The sequence below is a fragment of the Fistularia commersonii genome, chromosome 29, assembly GCF_037954325.1.
Source record: "Fistularia commersonii isolate RoL2024-O1a breed Wild chromosome 29, RoL_Fcom_v1.0, whole genome shotgun sequence".
Classification (NCBI taxonomy): Eukaryota; Metazoa; Chordata; class Actinopteri; order Syngnathiformes; family Fistulariidae; genus Fistularia; species Fistularia commersonii.
Genome location: NC_141312.1, coordinates 9,149,739 through 9,163,573, shown reverse-complemented (window position 1 = coordinate 9,163,573; position 13,835 = coordinate 9,149,739). Strand labels below are relative to the sequence as shown.

At 40.4% G+C, this 13,835-nt stretch overlaps 1 protein-coding gene across 2 annotated transcripts; it reads right to left on the bottom strand.

Moving 5' to 3' along the window:
• Window positions 1-865: 865 nt before the first annotated feature.
• On the bottom strand, window positions 866-13,726 carry LOC147216920 (sodium- and chloride-dependent GABA transporter 2-like). Of its 2 annotated transcripts, XM_086176949.1 has the most exons (14): window positions 13,357-13,726; window positions 13,113-13,247; window positions 12,482-12,622; window positions 12,124-12,211; window positions 11,734-11,866; window positions 7,926-8,060; window positions 7,741-7,844; window positions 7,498-7,622; window positions 6,842-6,954; window positions 6,622-6,759; window positions 5,387-5,489; window positions 5,176-5,276; window positions 4,435-4,605; window positions 866-2,644 (listed from the first exon to the last, which is right to left on the bottom strand). In XM_086176949.1, exons 1-14 carry the CDS (start codon window positions 13,529-13,531, stop codon window positions 2,513-2,515), a joined length of 1,794 nt encoding a protein of 597 aa, XP_086033075.1. In that variant the 5' UTR covers window positions 13,532-13,726; the 3' UTR covers window positions 866-2,512. The 2 variants fall into 2 exon arrangements, with proteins under 2 accessions (XP_086033075.1, XP_086033076.1); XM_086176950.1 differs by lacking the exons at window positions 12,482-12,622; window positions 13,113-13,247 and having other exon boundaries at window positions 13,357-13,720.
• Window positions 13,727-13,835: the final 109 nt, after the last annotated feature.

Here is a 13,835-nt window from a genome sequence, read left to right as displayed (position 1 = left end):
CAATTGTACCAACCCATGGAGGTCTGGATTAGGAATCACACTCAAAATTAAAGTGTAAAAACAAACTCCAGGCTGATCCAACTTTGATGTAATGTCCTTAAAACAAGTCAAAATGAATCTGTGTTGCTTCCTGAGTGGACACTATGATTTCACAGAAGTGTGATTGACTTGGAGTTACATTGTGTTGTTCAAGTGTTCCCTTTATTTTTTTGAGCAGTATATATATTTACTGTATGTGATGTTCAGGAAAGTTCTGTCCAGCTCTCTGGGCCATTGGTAAGTTACTGAGTACAGGTGTTGGACAATGTTCTTTCTTAGAACTAGGTTTTAATTGAATTGCGCATCAGTTTAAATGTTCCAACCAGCTTGACAAAGTAGTATTGCTCAGATTTGTTTATACAGTTACACGAGTGTCTTTGCTTGATAAGTTAATTTTCAACAGTTCATACTGTATTTACTGTTTCAAGATTCAATCTTTGTGAAATTATCCCTTATCAAATCAGGCTGTGCTTCTTACACATCAGCAACCATGGAGATGTAATTGATAAATAAACAAATATCGGGACAATCAGAACATTCTATAGCATTGTTGAACTGATAATATCTTTCGGCAACATCTAAAGAGAAACTTGCAAGTTTTCCAATTAGCAATGATGTGACAGAAATAATTAAACTGACACATGTACGCGTCCTGTGAAACTTCTCCACGTCTGGAAAGTGAGTCATGGATATGTTTGAGGTTTTATGAAAAAGCATACGACAGGTTGCTGAGAGGAACTCCGGTATTCTATGAGGAAGTCTTGAGTAGCATAGATTGTAGTAAATAGCAATAGACTAAATGTAGGGCCAAGTAAGACCACTGAAATACTGAAAACTGTTTATTTTTTTTTCCCCACACATGGCTTTGCCATAAAATATAAGTCAATATAAACAGACAAAATTGATTACAAATTTGCAACATGTTAAAAAAAAAATAATTCTCAAACTCAAACAGTTATGATCAGACCCCCATTCTGCCACTTGATTTTGAAAAGTCAATTTACAGGAGGTGAGATGACATCACATAGAGTCGGTAGAGGGCACTTACTAGAGAGGTATATGAAGCAGTACAGAACTTTATTGCCTATTCATTTCCTATATTATATTTAATTACAAATATTGTAAAACACATGGTAAAGATACTGCCAATACTTGAACCAAGTTTAAGTGACCACATTCAGTAGAGGTATCAAATATTTTAAAAAGGAAATGTAAAAAATGAACCAATGTATCATGACGATATAAAACAGTCTCAACAAACAAGAATTGGTTTGGAGCTACACATATGGAGGCTCATGTGAGGGTTTCTGATGACTGCGGAGCATATTTTCTGAAACCTTCTGTGTCTCATTTAGTACATCAATAATTACCTCAAGCCCCATACCTACAGATATATTTTTCTGGAATAAGTTTCAACCCTCAGTTGATTGAATGCCAGTTACTGTTATATCTTGCTTAAACAAACACAATATTATATATATATATTTTTTTTTGTTGTTTATGTGATAACATAGTTTGCTGATAGCTTGTCATGGCAACATGGACTTGCATAATATACAGAACAGGTTTCTGCTCTTTTTTGAATTGAATGAAACTGTGCTTTATATTAAAATGGACCTAGTGCCATGTTTAAACCTTCCTCGTTATTGTAATTTCAGTCCAGTTTTCAGGTAAGTTCATACATTCATGTATTTATTTTAAGCAAAGCTAGAAAGCTATTGAGGTGAGTGGCCAAGCTATTATGTTTAAATGTTTAAAAACATTTGTTGAAAGAGGTTGTGATTTACTTCCGTGGAACTCAAAAGTTGTATTTTCAACCTTTCAAAGAAAAACCTGCAAGGCCTGCATGACCTTCTGGCTCATTTTTGCTTGATCCTACATATGTTTTCTTTAAAAAAAAAAATATAATGTAGTTATTCTTGCAAGACAATTTGGGGGTTCCATAGCTTCTAAAAACAAATAGAAAAAAAAAACAAAATCCAGGAAAGAGTTAATAATCATCAAATATCCTGTAGTGAGTCCTCAGATATTGTGGTTTGAGGAGGGGACGGAGAGTCTGGAAGAAAATAATATCTCTTCAGTAGAATACCTAATCTGTTTCTATTTTTGTGACCACAAAAGGGTCTGTCAGCTTTGGGGGGTACGGAAAATATAATAAATGTGAGGATAAAGAAATTTAATTCCTTTCTACTTCCAAATTTAAACTGCAAGAAGACAAAAATGAGACATGGAATGATCATGAAGTTATACATCCTGGATCTTTTATAACCGCCATTGTATTATTCGTACATCCCTCTGGGGAACCGAGATAGTAAATCTTGAGCTTTTCTTGGAAAAAATACTTTACAAAACCTATTGTTCTATTCAATAAAGTACACTTCTCCCTATTAAGTTAGAAGTGGTTTTGATGGAGAGTGCGTAAAGATTGACCTCCAAAGGCGAACTCATTCTTCATCGTCCATTCAAGTCCTTCTCACTTGAGGAGTTCACCTTTGTCGGATAACGGTTTGAGCTCTGTAGGAGAACTGGTGCTGCTGGATGTGACAGGATGACATTTTCCACCTTTGGTAAAATCATCTGCAGGTGCGACCAGCACCTGCAATCGCTGAGAGAAGATACAGGCAGGTGTAACAAGACTCATTGTAGGGAATCATGGCTTTGGTACACTGGCTGCACTGTTGTTCCATCTAAGCACATCATATAACTTTCATTGGAGTTTGACTCTTTCATTGATACATCCTCTGTATAATATTCATTATAATGTTTTCTATATTACATATTACACGTCACTATCATCCTCTGTTTATGTAATACAATGGCATTTTGTTTTAATGCATCCTCAGGGGGACACAAGAGGGTTAGGTTAGTAAAGGCATCCGTCACAAAACTTTTGGGAAAACCAAAAATACGTAACAAAACAGAATATTACTTTCATAATGGTTGGACCGACAGGGCACTAGTGGAAATCGGGCTACTGTGGGTCGAAAAAGGAGAGGAGGAACGTGTTCAGAAGCTCTGAGACAACAGAAAAGGCAAGAATCCAGGAATGACAGTTGAGACTTTACAATGACAGGAAAAGTTAACAAGTTAGTTGACATGCTGCAGAGGTGTAAAGTGGATATACTTTGTATCCAGGAGACCAGGTAGATTAGGTGGCAGGCTAGAACGTTAGTTGGCAGGATTTACGTTGCTCAGCCATGGGATTGAAAGGAAAAGAAATGGAAAAGGAGTTATGTTGAAGGAGGAATTTGTGGCGAATGTTGTGGGAGAGAAGAGTGTCAGACAGACTGACTGAAGTCTATCTGAGTCTGTAATGAGAAATTGAAGATGGAACTCAGTGTTGTTACTGGCTATGCCCTACCGGTGGGATTTCCACATCCCAGACAACTGGACAACTACAGCAAATGTGGTCAGAAGGAGACTTGTGGGTGGACTAGGAAAGTGTAGGGGCTTATACAAAGAAAGAGGTGAGCACAGAAGAAGCTGGACACTGAGAGGACTTTGATAGTAAACAGGAGTACAGGGAGATGTTGCAAAGGCAAAAAAAGGGTGGACGATGACTTGTATGCTTAAGTGGACAGTAAGGAGGGAGGGACTTAGTTGTACAGGTTTGCAAGACAGAGAAATAAAGATGGGGACGGCATGGAACGGGTACTGGGGATTGCGGATGGCGAGAGAAATGTATCTGCGGGTTCCATATGGGTGATGGGAAGATGGAAAGAGTACTCTGAAGAGCTGATGAATGAGGAAAATGACAGAGAGCAAAGGGTAAAAGAGGTGGCTATTGCGGATCATGAAGAAAGAATAGTAAATCTGTATTAGTATATTAGTATAATAGTAAAAAGTGAGGAGGGTATGCAGAGGAAGAAAAGTGAAAAGGTAGTTACTTTTGATGATTATACAGGAGGGATAGAAATGTCTGGGGGAGGCTGCAGTAGAGTTTTAGACTGAATCATTCACCAGGATCTTGAGGTTATGTAGTGGTTTTATGAAAGATGAAAAAGGACGGGTCTTTTTTTTCCCTTCCCACACAATGCAAATACTAAAGATAGGAGAGAAGAAGAAATATTGCCAAACATAGCTGTAAGAAGTACTTAAATAACCTCTGTTCCAGTCCAGGGTTCAATTTAGGCCATTAGACACACATAAATCAGATACCACATGAGTTCTGAGAAAGATCACTGCCTGCAACAAATTTAAACTAAAAACTCAGCACCAAGCAGTGTTTTGTACTGTTAACTAGCTTCAGAAGATCAGCAACAAGTCACTAATTATCTGGCTGAATGGCAGAACATCTGGGTTTGGTTCAATGGAATACATAGAATATTTCTTAGAAAAAAGTGTATTGTTTTTTGAATATTTTCAATACAGGGACAGCAATAGTCTCAGGCTTACCTGTTGAAGAGTGCCCTCTCCTTGGACTATTTTATATAATATGAAAAGGGGGATGAGAGAGAGGGAAACCATCGCGATGAACCAGCCCAGGATGTTTGCCCACAGTGGGTAAACATATGCGTTGCTAAACTTCAACGGGGAATATTTAACAATAGAGAAGATGAAGGTCCCCTGTGATGAGAGGAGAGGAAAACTATCATGTTAAATCTTACAACGGCACCTCATCAATAGACCTTTTGTTTTTGTTCACATATGTCTTAATAGGTATTCGGAGCATTATTCAAATTTTTGTAAATAAAAGTAACTTATTAGACGCCTTGAAATAATTACACTTTCAATTATTCAATGTCACACACACTCACAACTGATCGTGAGAATCTGTGCGACAAGGTAAACATAAGATGAGTCCGTGTCTTAGATGACAGTTATTATGACTCTCTTGAGATGACAATAGTCAAGTTTTACAATTTTAGTTGTACTTTTAGGTATGGCAGTTTTCACATTTGACTGTTAAAATAGGAGAAGATCAAGATACATTGAATCTGCAAAAAGTGTTTGGATATTCACACATCCAAAAGTGGTTATATATGTGCCTCTGTTTGCTCAATACATAGAAATGCTACCACAGAGCGGTCCTCTTTTTTGTCTTCAGATATTCCGGCCTAAATGAAAATAATTTTAAAACTATATAGAGACGGATGGAGAGGGGGAAAAAATGTCATTAATTGCCAATGTGCTTACAAAAATGAATAAAGGACTGATGTAGCACCAACAATACTTCATGAGTGGGAAAGGACGATATCCGATCATGTCTGTGATGTTGTCATAAAATCGATCAGCACCTTCAATAAAGGAAAAGAGAGAATTACTGTTTATTATTTTGTGATAATAATATAATATGATAATATAATGTTTTTTTAATTCTTATTCTTATTGGTGGTTGAGAATTTACCATACACCCAGGAGATGCTGACAGACTGGCAGAAGGAGAGCAGGAGCAGAGTGGTGCCGCTGCACACATGATGATCCAGAAGCTGGAGTAAATATATCCCACCCTGAAACACAAAGGAAAAAAACAACAAAAAAGGTGTTCTTAAATCAGGACTAAATTTGTCTTTTTGGAATGTCAATTATATTTGCAAGGTTATGCCTGAACTGTCAACCTTTTGTAATTATAGGAAGAGTTATCATATAATTACACAGCTACAACATAATAAAATGACAATCATATTAGCAACAAAATCTGCAAAAGATATAAAAGCAAGACCAAATTTCCAAACATTTCCCTTTCAATGGATAAATAAAGGAGTGTTTTATTTCATCTCAATTTTATGAATTGAAGTGGAAAACACCTGGTAGTCTACTAATCCAAGATTATGAACTCATATGAATTATGAATTATACGATTCTAGTTTGATACTGATGTTGAGAAATCGTTTATGTAACTAAATGTGTTCTTTCGTAAACAGGCCAAGAATCACAGAATATCAAACTTGAATCATGAGGAAAAAAAATCTTGGAAACTGAACCGACTAGGAGACCGTGCTTTTTCGGAATGACTTTTCATGAAGGTATTAACATGAACATTTGCAATAAATAAGCCATCTTGCTAGTAGTCTTTTTTTAAAGCATGAACTTATCACTTAAAACAGACTACAAATAATATACTGCTCAAAAAAATAAAGGGAACACTTGAACAACACAATGTATCTCCAAGTCAATCACACTTCTGTGAAATCATAGTGTCCACTCAGGAAGCAACACAGATTCATTTTGACTTGTTTTAAGGACATTACATCAAAGTTGGATCAGCCTGGAGTTTGTTTTTTCACTTTAATTTTGAGTGTGATTCCTAATCCAGACCTCCATGGGTTGATACAATTGATTTCCACTGATCATTTTTGTGTGATTTTGTTGTCAGCACATTCAACTGTGTGAAGAGCAAAGTATTTCATAAGAATATTTCATTCATTTAGATCTAGGATGTGTTTTTTAAGTGTTCCCTTTATTTTTTTGAGCAGTGTATATTCAAAAAATATATTATCAAAAACAAATCAGGACGGTGGGGTTTGCAATTTTGTGTGGCCTTTATGTCTTACTACTTGGCTTGGTAAAGAACTTGTCTGGACCACATGAAAACCAACATACTACGACAGCTGTCACGCACAGCGTGCATGTATTACTAACCTCAGTGACCAGTAAGAATCCAAACAAACAGCTGGTGCAGCAGATGCCCAGCAGGAGCAGCTCGCGTCTGAAGCCTTGGCGCAGATATGTTGGAAACAAGTCAACCAGTGATGTCATCAAACATTCCAGACCAACAAACTGGAAGAATACAATAAGAAAATAAGTGTACACATTCATGAGGTATTTCAGACCAATTCTTTTCAATTGATCCAGTAAATACCTGACTGTCCAGGCCCAGCAGGATGATCATGGAGAAAAAACACACCGACCACACTTGTGGCATGGGCATCATGGCAACAGCACGTGGGTAAACAATGAAGGCTAACCCTGGACCTATGTAACACACACACACACACGCATGCACACACGCACGCACGCACGCACACACACACACACACACACACACGCACACACACACACACACACACACATACACACACACACACAAACATAGACACACACACACACACACGCACATAATGTAAGACATGTTTCCACTCCACATGTGAATGTCTATGAAACCACAGTTACTACACTGCAATGGGGACGGCAGTTAAATTTAAGAATTCTAAGACTTAATGTTAGCTTAATGTTTATACAGCAGTTACAAAGTAAAATTTGAAATGAATAAAAACATACCATAATATCCTTCATTTTGGAGAAAAGATTATTCTTGAATCTTTTTTCATCATTTTTCATTTTCAAATAGCAATTCTGATCCTTCATTTTCAGACTTTGAATTCTCCTCTCACTTGTCAGAACAGTGATAGAAAAGGACCCCAAAAACCATCCAACCATTGTGTCACATCATCAGAAAGCCAGGATGTAATGTTTCCATAATTAAAAAGTTGGAGTGTTATGAAAGTACTGACTTGCCTGATTCAGCAACTTCAGAAATATCTACACCTTGTTCGTAGGTCATGAAACCCAAAATGGAAAAAATGGCAAAACCTGCCACCACACTGGTTGCACTATTCAGCAGACACAAGTAGAAACAATCCCTAAAAAAGGAACAAAATATAATCCTTGTAAGACTGGTTTGTTTTTTTCTTTTAGTTGTGGACCATAAAGGTCTTCATCAAATCTGTTCATAAAAACTGAGAGAAGACAAAGTCTTACTTGTAGCAGTCATTGTTGTAGGTGTTGTAACTTCCAAGGGAGGTCAAGAACCCAAGGCCAATGGCGTAAGAGAAGAAGATCTGAGTGCCGGCATCCATCCATACCTGATCCACGCCATGGGTTTCAAAGTGCACATTAGAACAAATGCATAGGTACATGTCAAGACAGTGCATCCATATCTATACCTGGGGATCTGAAAGCCGAGTGATGTCTGGATAGAGGTAGTAGATTATACCGTTTACTGCCCCTGGTAGCGTGATGCCACGTATGAGCAAGACCAGCAGGATCACGAAGGGGAAAGTTGCTGTGAAGAATGCTGCCTGAAATGCCAAAAAGATACTATACCTTATATACAGCCTCAGTATGCATGTATATATGTGTATGTATTTTCCATTCCGTGTATAATCCTTGTCGAAATCTTCTTGTCGTTGCGACTGGACTAGAATTTCTTCACTCGAAGACGTTTCACTCCTCATCCGAGAGGCTTCTTTAGCTCTAATGACCGAATATAACTGTCAGCTTGCACCGGCAGCAGCTGGAGCAGCAAGACCCAGGCCTCCTTCTCCCCCACCACAAAGTCCAGCTCCTTTGGGAGGACTCCAATACCTTCCCAGGCCAGCCTGGAGACATGTCCTGGGTCTTCCCTGCGGTCTCCTCCCAGATGGAAATGCCAAGAATACCCCCTGACATCCAGAAGGCATCCTGACCAGAAGCCTGAGCCACCTCATTTGACAAATCTCTATGCGGGGGAGTACCGGCTCTACTCCAAGCTCCTCCTGGATGACCAAACTTCTCATCCTATCTCTAAGGGAGAGTCCGGCCACCCAGCGGTGAAAACTCATTTCGGCCGCTTGTATCTCCAATCTCATTCTTTCGGTCACTACCCACAGCTTCTGACCATAGATGAGAGTGGAAACGTAGATTGGCTGGTAAATTGAGAGCTTCGCCTTCTGGCTCAGCTCCCTCTTCATCACGACAGACCGGTACAGAGTCTGCATCGCAACAGATGCTGCACTGATCCGCCTGTCAATTTCCAACGCTATCCTTCTCTAACTTGTGAACTCACTCAGCTGTGATCCACTCCAGTGAGAGGAGATCATGGTTTGATAAAGCCAACAGAACCCCATCATCTGTTTAAAGCAGAGACTCGATTTTGCAGTCACCAAATTCAACAGGATTGAGGAGGCCAAGTTGGTCTTGACAGGTCAGCAGTGCCCCGCTCCCACTGTACACAATGTTGACGGAGCATTGCTTCCCCCTCCTGAGCTGCTGGATGGTGGACCAGAATCTCCTCGACGCCCACCGGAAGTCGTTCTCTATGGTCTCCCTGAACTCCTCCCTAAGCCCAAGTTTTTGACTCCGCAACCGCCAAAGCCGCATGCCACTTGGCTGGCCGTTACCTGTCAGCTACCTCCAGAGCCCCACAGGCCAAAAAGGCTCAAAAGGACTCCTTCTTTAGTATGATGCCATCCCTCACCGCTAGTGTCCACTAGCGGGTTCAGGGGTTGCTGTCCCAACAGGTCTGACAGGCATCCTAACCCACCATCAGAGTTAGCTCACCAGCAGATGGTGATCAGTTGGCAGCTTCGCCCCTCACCCGAATGTGCAGGACATCCTGCAGCAAGTCTGACCACAAGGTGTGTTGAGTCCAAGTGCACATATGGACACCTAAGCATGGTGTTTGTTATGGGCAATCCGTGATGAGCCCAGAAGGCCAATAACAAGACATCACTCGGGTTCAGAACGGAGGGATGGGGGCGTGGGCGCATTCCTCCCAATCATGCCCTTCCATGTTCCACTGTCAGTTCCCAAGTGAGCAGTGAAGTATCCCAGTAGGACGAGGGAGTCCCGGGTAGCAGCCCCTCTAGGGACCCCAAGAAGGGTGAGTAAACTGGGCTGTTGTTGGGTGCATAGCCACAAAGAATGTCAGGACCCATCCCCCCACTTGAAGGGAGGGAGGGAGGCTCCCCTCTTGTCCACCGGGTTGAACCCCAACATACAGGTGCCGAGTCGGAGGGGGGAAGGCAATCAATATGCCCACACCTGCCCGGCGCCTCTCACTGGGGGCAACTCCAGAGTAAAAAAAGAGTCCAGCCCTTCTTGAGACGCCTGGTTTCAGACCCCACGCTGTGCGTCGAGATGAGCCCGACTATACGTAGTCGGAATCTATCGGCCTCGCACACCAGCGTGGGCTCCTTTCCCGCCAGAGAGGTGACATCCAGCGTCCCAAAAGCCAGCTTCTGCGACCGAGGATTGGACCACCGAGGTGCCCCGCTCCGACCATCACCGGGCTCGCACTGCACCCGACACCCTTGGCCTTCCTGTGGGTGGTGAACCCAGGGGAGGAAAAACCCATGTCACTCCCCAGGCATAAAAACTGGGGAGGGACCCCAGTGACCTGCGGCCGGGCAAGAGAAGACTTGATCCAAAGTTCTTTCTTCTTCATGAGGGTGAAAAGGTAAAGCTTAAAAGAGTAGTGAAACCCGTTTGGATCTCATGAACTAAGGCCCCTATGGTTACTGGGGGCTGATTCTGGTGTGAATCTCTCCTAGCTGTTTGGAGGGTGCAGATGGGCCTGGTATGTGTGTAAAAATCTGTCTTGGTATTGATCCCAGCACAATGTTATATGTTTGTGAAAGTCTGTGTCTGAGGCCCTCCTCTGTTCAGATGTTTTTTCTGATTTGACAAAGAAGGCTTATTTGACTCCTCTCAAATCATCTGTCTTCTCTGGCCAGAATTTGGATATTGCTGTCTTCTCAATAATGGCCCTTGTCCTTCAACCACAGTGGACCACTCCTGTGTTGGGCTATCTGTTTGTGCAGAGGTTGTTTGGTCTTTCTAGTGAAGAGGTCATCCCAGTTTACAGTGACGATGTGGTGTATGCTGTCATTTACACTGAAGAGCGTGACGACATCTACACTGGAGAGACCAAACAACATCTGCACTACATTCATATAGTATAACAAGCCAAAACCCTTCCAGTTATGTTTGGAAACTCCCCACAGGTCATTAAAACTGATGAAGCCTCTTGGACAAGGGGTGAAAACATCTAGAATTGAAGAAATTCAAGTCCAGTTGTCCCGACAAGATTTCGACATCTACCATGACGTGAATGACCGAGAACCTCATCTGACCTACGGCATATATAATTTCCTCCATCTTGTCAAAGACCTAACAAATCTCAGCCAGTTTATGATTGAGGTTAGGGGTAGGGTTAAGGTTAGAGTCTGGTTCAGTTTCCTCTAAAGGTAGCATTTACAAAAAAACAATCAACTTGTTGAAACAACAGATCCAGCAAACACTATTGCCAATCAGTGCAGAAAATATCTGAGAGTTCCTGCAGAACTGAAAGTGGCAAGTCCTGCTGTCTCAGGAATCAGTCTCAGAGTCATATTTTCTACAGCAAACACTAATCAAGCAACTAATATAATCCAGATTTTTGTGCGATGCAGACAAGAACGTACTGTATAACCTTCATCCTATGTTTGCCTACAGACAGAGCATTGTTGCTGAGTTAAGTAAAATTTAACCTGACAAGGGGATGTGACTCTCATTAAAAGTCAGAACAAAGTTATGCAGAGTGTTTAAACAGTAAGAAATGGTTGGCACCAGTTTCTCCACTTCCCAGTGACATGGTGCTTAAGATTACTTCAGCATGTTTTCTCGTGTCGTAATTATCACAATCACAAGAGGGCATCTATTGGTAGAATAGGAATATGTTTGTTTGATACAAAATATTATTTTGACTTTTTTTTTCTAACATTTGGTCAAATATTTCAAATAAAATATGTAGAAAATATTACTACACTGTTTCACGGTTTCAAATTTGAATAAAACAGCGAAATGCATTTTGCCAGGTATGTGAGAAAATGCCAATGCAGCGGCCTGAAATGAACAAAACCGAGATCCTGAAAAAATAGTGGCAGATGATGTGCGTGTAATTATGTTCAAACAAATAAAAAAATTAAAAAAAAAACAAATAAAAATCCTCACCTTTCCAGTTGACTTGATCCCCTTCCAAACGCAAAAATAGCAGATGACCCAGGCCAATATGAGACACAGGACAAGCTCCCACCTCAAGCCACCAATCTCATCGATGCCACCTGAGATACTGAGGACACGCCTCCTGGATAAAACGGGAGAGGAGCAATTCGGGGGTGGAGCAGAAGAATATATGATAGACGAATGGAGATCAACAGGAAGGTAAACGGAGGGAGAGACAGATTGATGGGTCGTTGTGCTCTGAGGGATGTTTAGTTGCAATGATGGACCTATGAATATAACAAGCCAGGAAAAACAGTGACATAGAGTTGCCAAGAGGATTAATAAAATGGTAGATGACAGAATATGATGACATTCTATGGACTTGTGAGGTTTGCTTACTGCCAAAATTCCACAACAGGAAGTGTGATGTTCTGTCTTGATATCCCACTGAGGTTCAGACTTTGATTATAAAGGTCAAAACATGAGTCTGGAGGAAAATAATTAAAACATAAAAAACATATATCTCTTCTCATAGCAAACACTGAGTGCACTTCATATTGTTACCACTGGAAATCACAAGAAGTGTTTTTTTTTTTTTTTACATCCAAAATCACCAAAGGTCAATTAACATCACCACAACGCATAAAGCTATAACAACTGCACCATTTCACCAAAAATACATATAATGAGAGTGAAACAGCCTTGGGTTTCTTCAATTAAACTTCCCATCCTCCTGTCAAGTTTGAGGAAAGGCTACCTGTGTTCCAGTAGTTTCCACATGATGACCAAGGTAGTTCTGAGCTGAAGGATGAGAACATGTAAAAGAAGGACCATGCAATGATGATGATGTAGGAAGTGGCACTGAATGCAATGATCAGGTGACTTGCATAGCCCATGCCTGAGACAAAAAAAAGGAAGAGGAGCGAGGAAAACAAATGCATGAGCTATATTTTTTTTGCGCTGTCGCCACATAGACACTGGTGTTTGTGTGATGGAATCTTGACCTTTTTTTTTTTATGGAAAATCAACAGTGATGTCATGTGTTTAAAGAAATTATCAAAAAACTGCCCACAAAAAAGTATGGGTTTTTATTAAAATAATCCTAATAATAATGCTATTACTGCTAATACTTCTAATAATAATAATTATGATAATAATGATAATAATAATAACGATAATAACAATAATAATAATAATAATAATAATAATAATAACAACAATAATAATAATAATAATAATAATAATAATAATAATAATAATAATAATAATAATAATAACAAAGACAACAACCACAACTAAATGAACATAAATGAATATAACACAATTTTGCAATTACAATATTAGTGGTAGTAATAAAAATTTCATTTTTAAATCGTTTTGCCCTCTACCTTGAAAAATCGGGCAGATTTTTCTCCAACAAGTAATGCCCCCCTGGTTGGTGTACTGTCCCAGGGCGGTCTCCATGAAGAACAATGGAATCCCGCAAGTAAACATGAACAGAAGGTATGGGATGAAGAAGACACCTGCGGGACCGAGGGTTAGCAATTTAAATAGATTTTTTTTTTTTTTTTACAAAAAGAAAAAAAAAAGAAAAAAGAAAAAAATAAGAAAGAAAGAATAGAAATCAGTGACCTCCGCCGTTTCTGTAGCAGAGATAGGGGAACCTCCAGATGTTTCCAGGTCCGATGATCGCGCCCATCACAGTGAGAATGAACTCAGCTTTGGTCCCCCAGTAACCCCGGCTCTCCGACTCCTTGGCCTTTTGCGGGTATTCGAGGTGCACATCGCTATTTCTTTCACTGACCATTTTCACGCAGGGTCGTCTCTCCTGCCGCTCTTCTACTCTCCGGTTGTCCGGCACAGGAATACCGACGGCCGAGACCCTTTATATAAGAGCAGATGTAGGGGTGGCGTTGTCACTCCAGGCAGGTTAAACATACGCCTGTTTGGGCGTAGCATTTCCACAGTTCCCTCTTTGTTCATACGTGTCCAAAGTATAAAAAAAAAGTTCCTGTCTCATAATCTAGATAACACCCCCTACCACCCATCCCGCCCCCAAACCGTGCACTGTCTGTTTTTCCGGACACATGAGGGGGATGAGAGCATGTTGC

Coding starts and splice junctions, on each gene's coding strand:
- LOC147216920 (XM_086176949.1), bottom strand. CDS start 13,531: ATGGTCAGTGAAAGAAATAGCGATGTGCACCTCGAATACCCGCAAAAG. Junction 7,623..7,740: donor TACAACAATGACTGCTACAA/GTAAGACTTTGT, acceptor TTCCTTTTTTAG/GGATTGTTTCTACTTGTGTC. Junction 2,645..4,434: donor GAGAGGGCACTCTTCAACAG/GTAAGCCTGAGA, acceptor ATCTTCTCTCAG/CGATTGCAGGTGCTGGTCGC.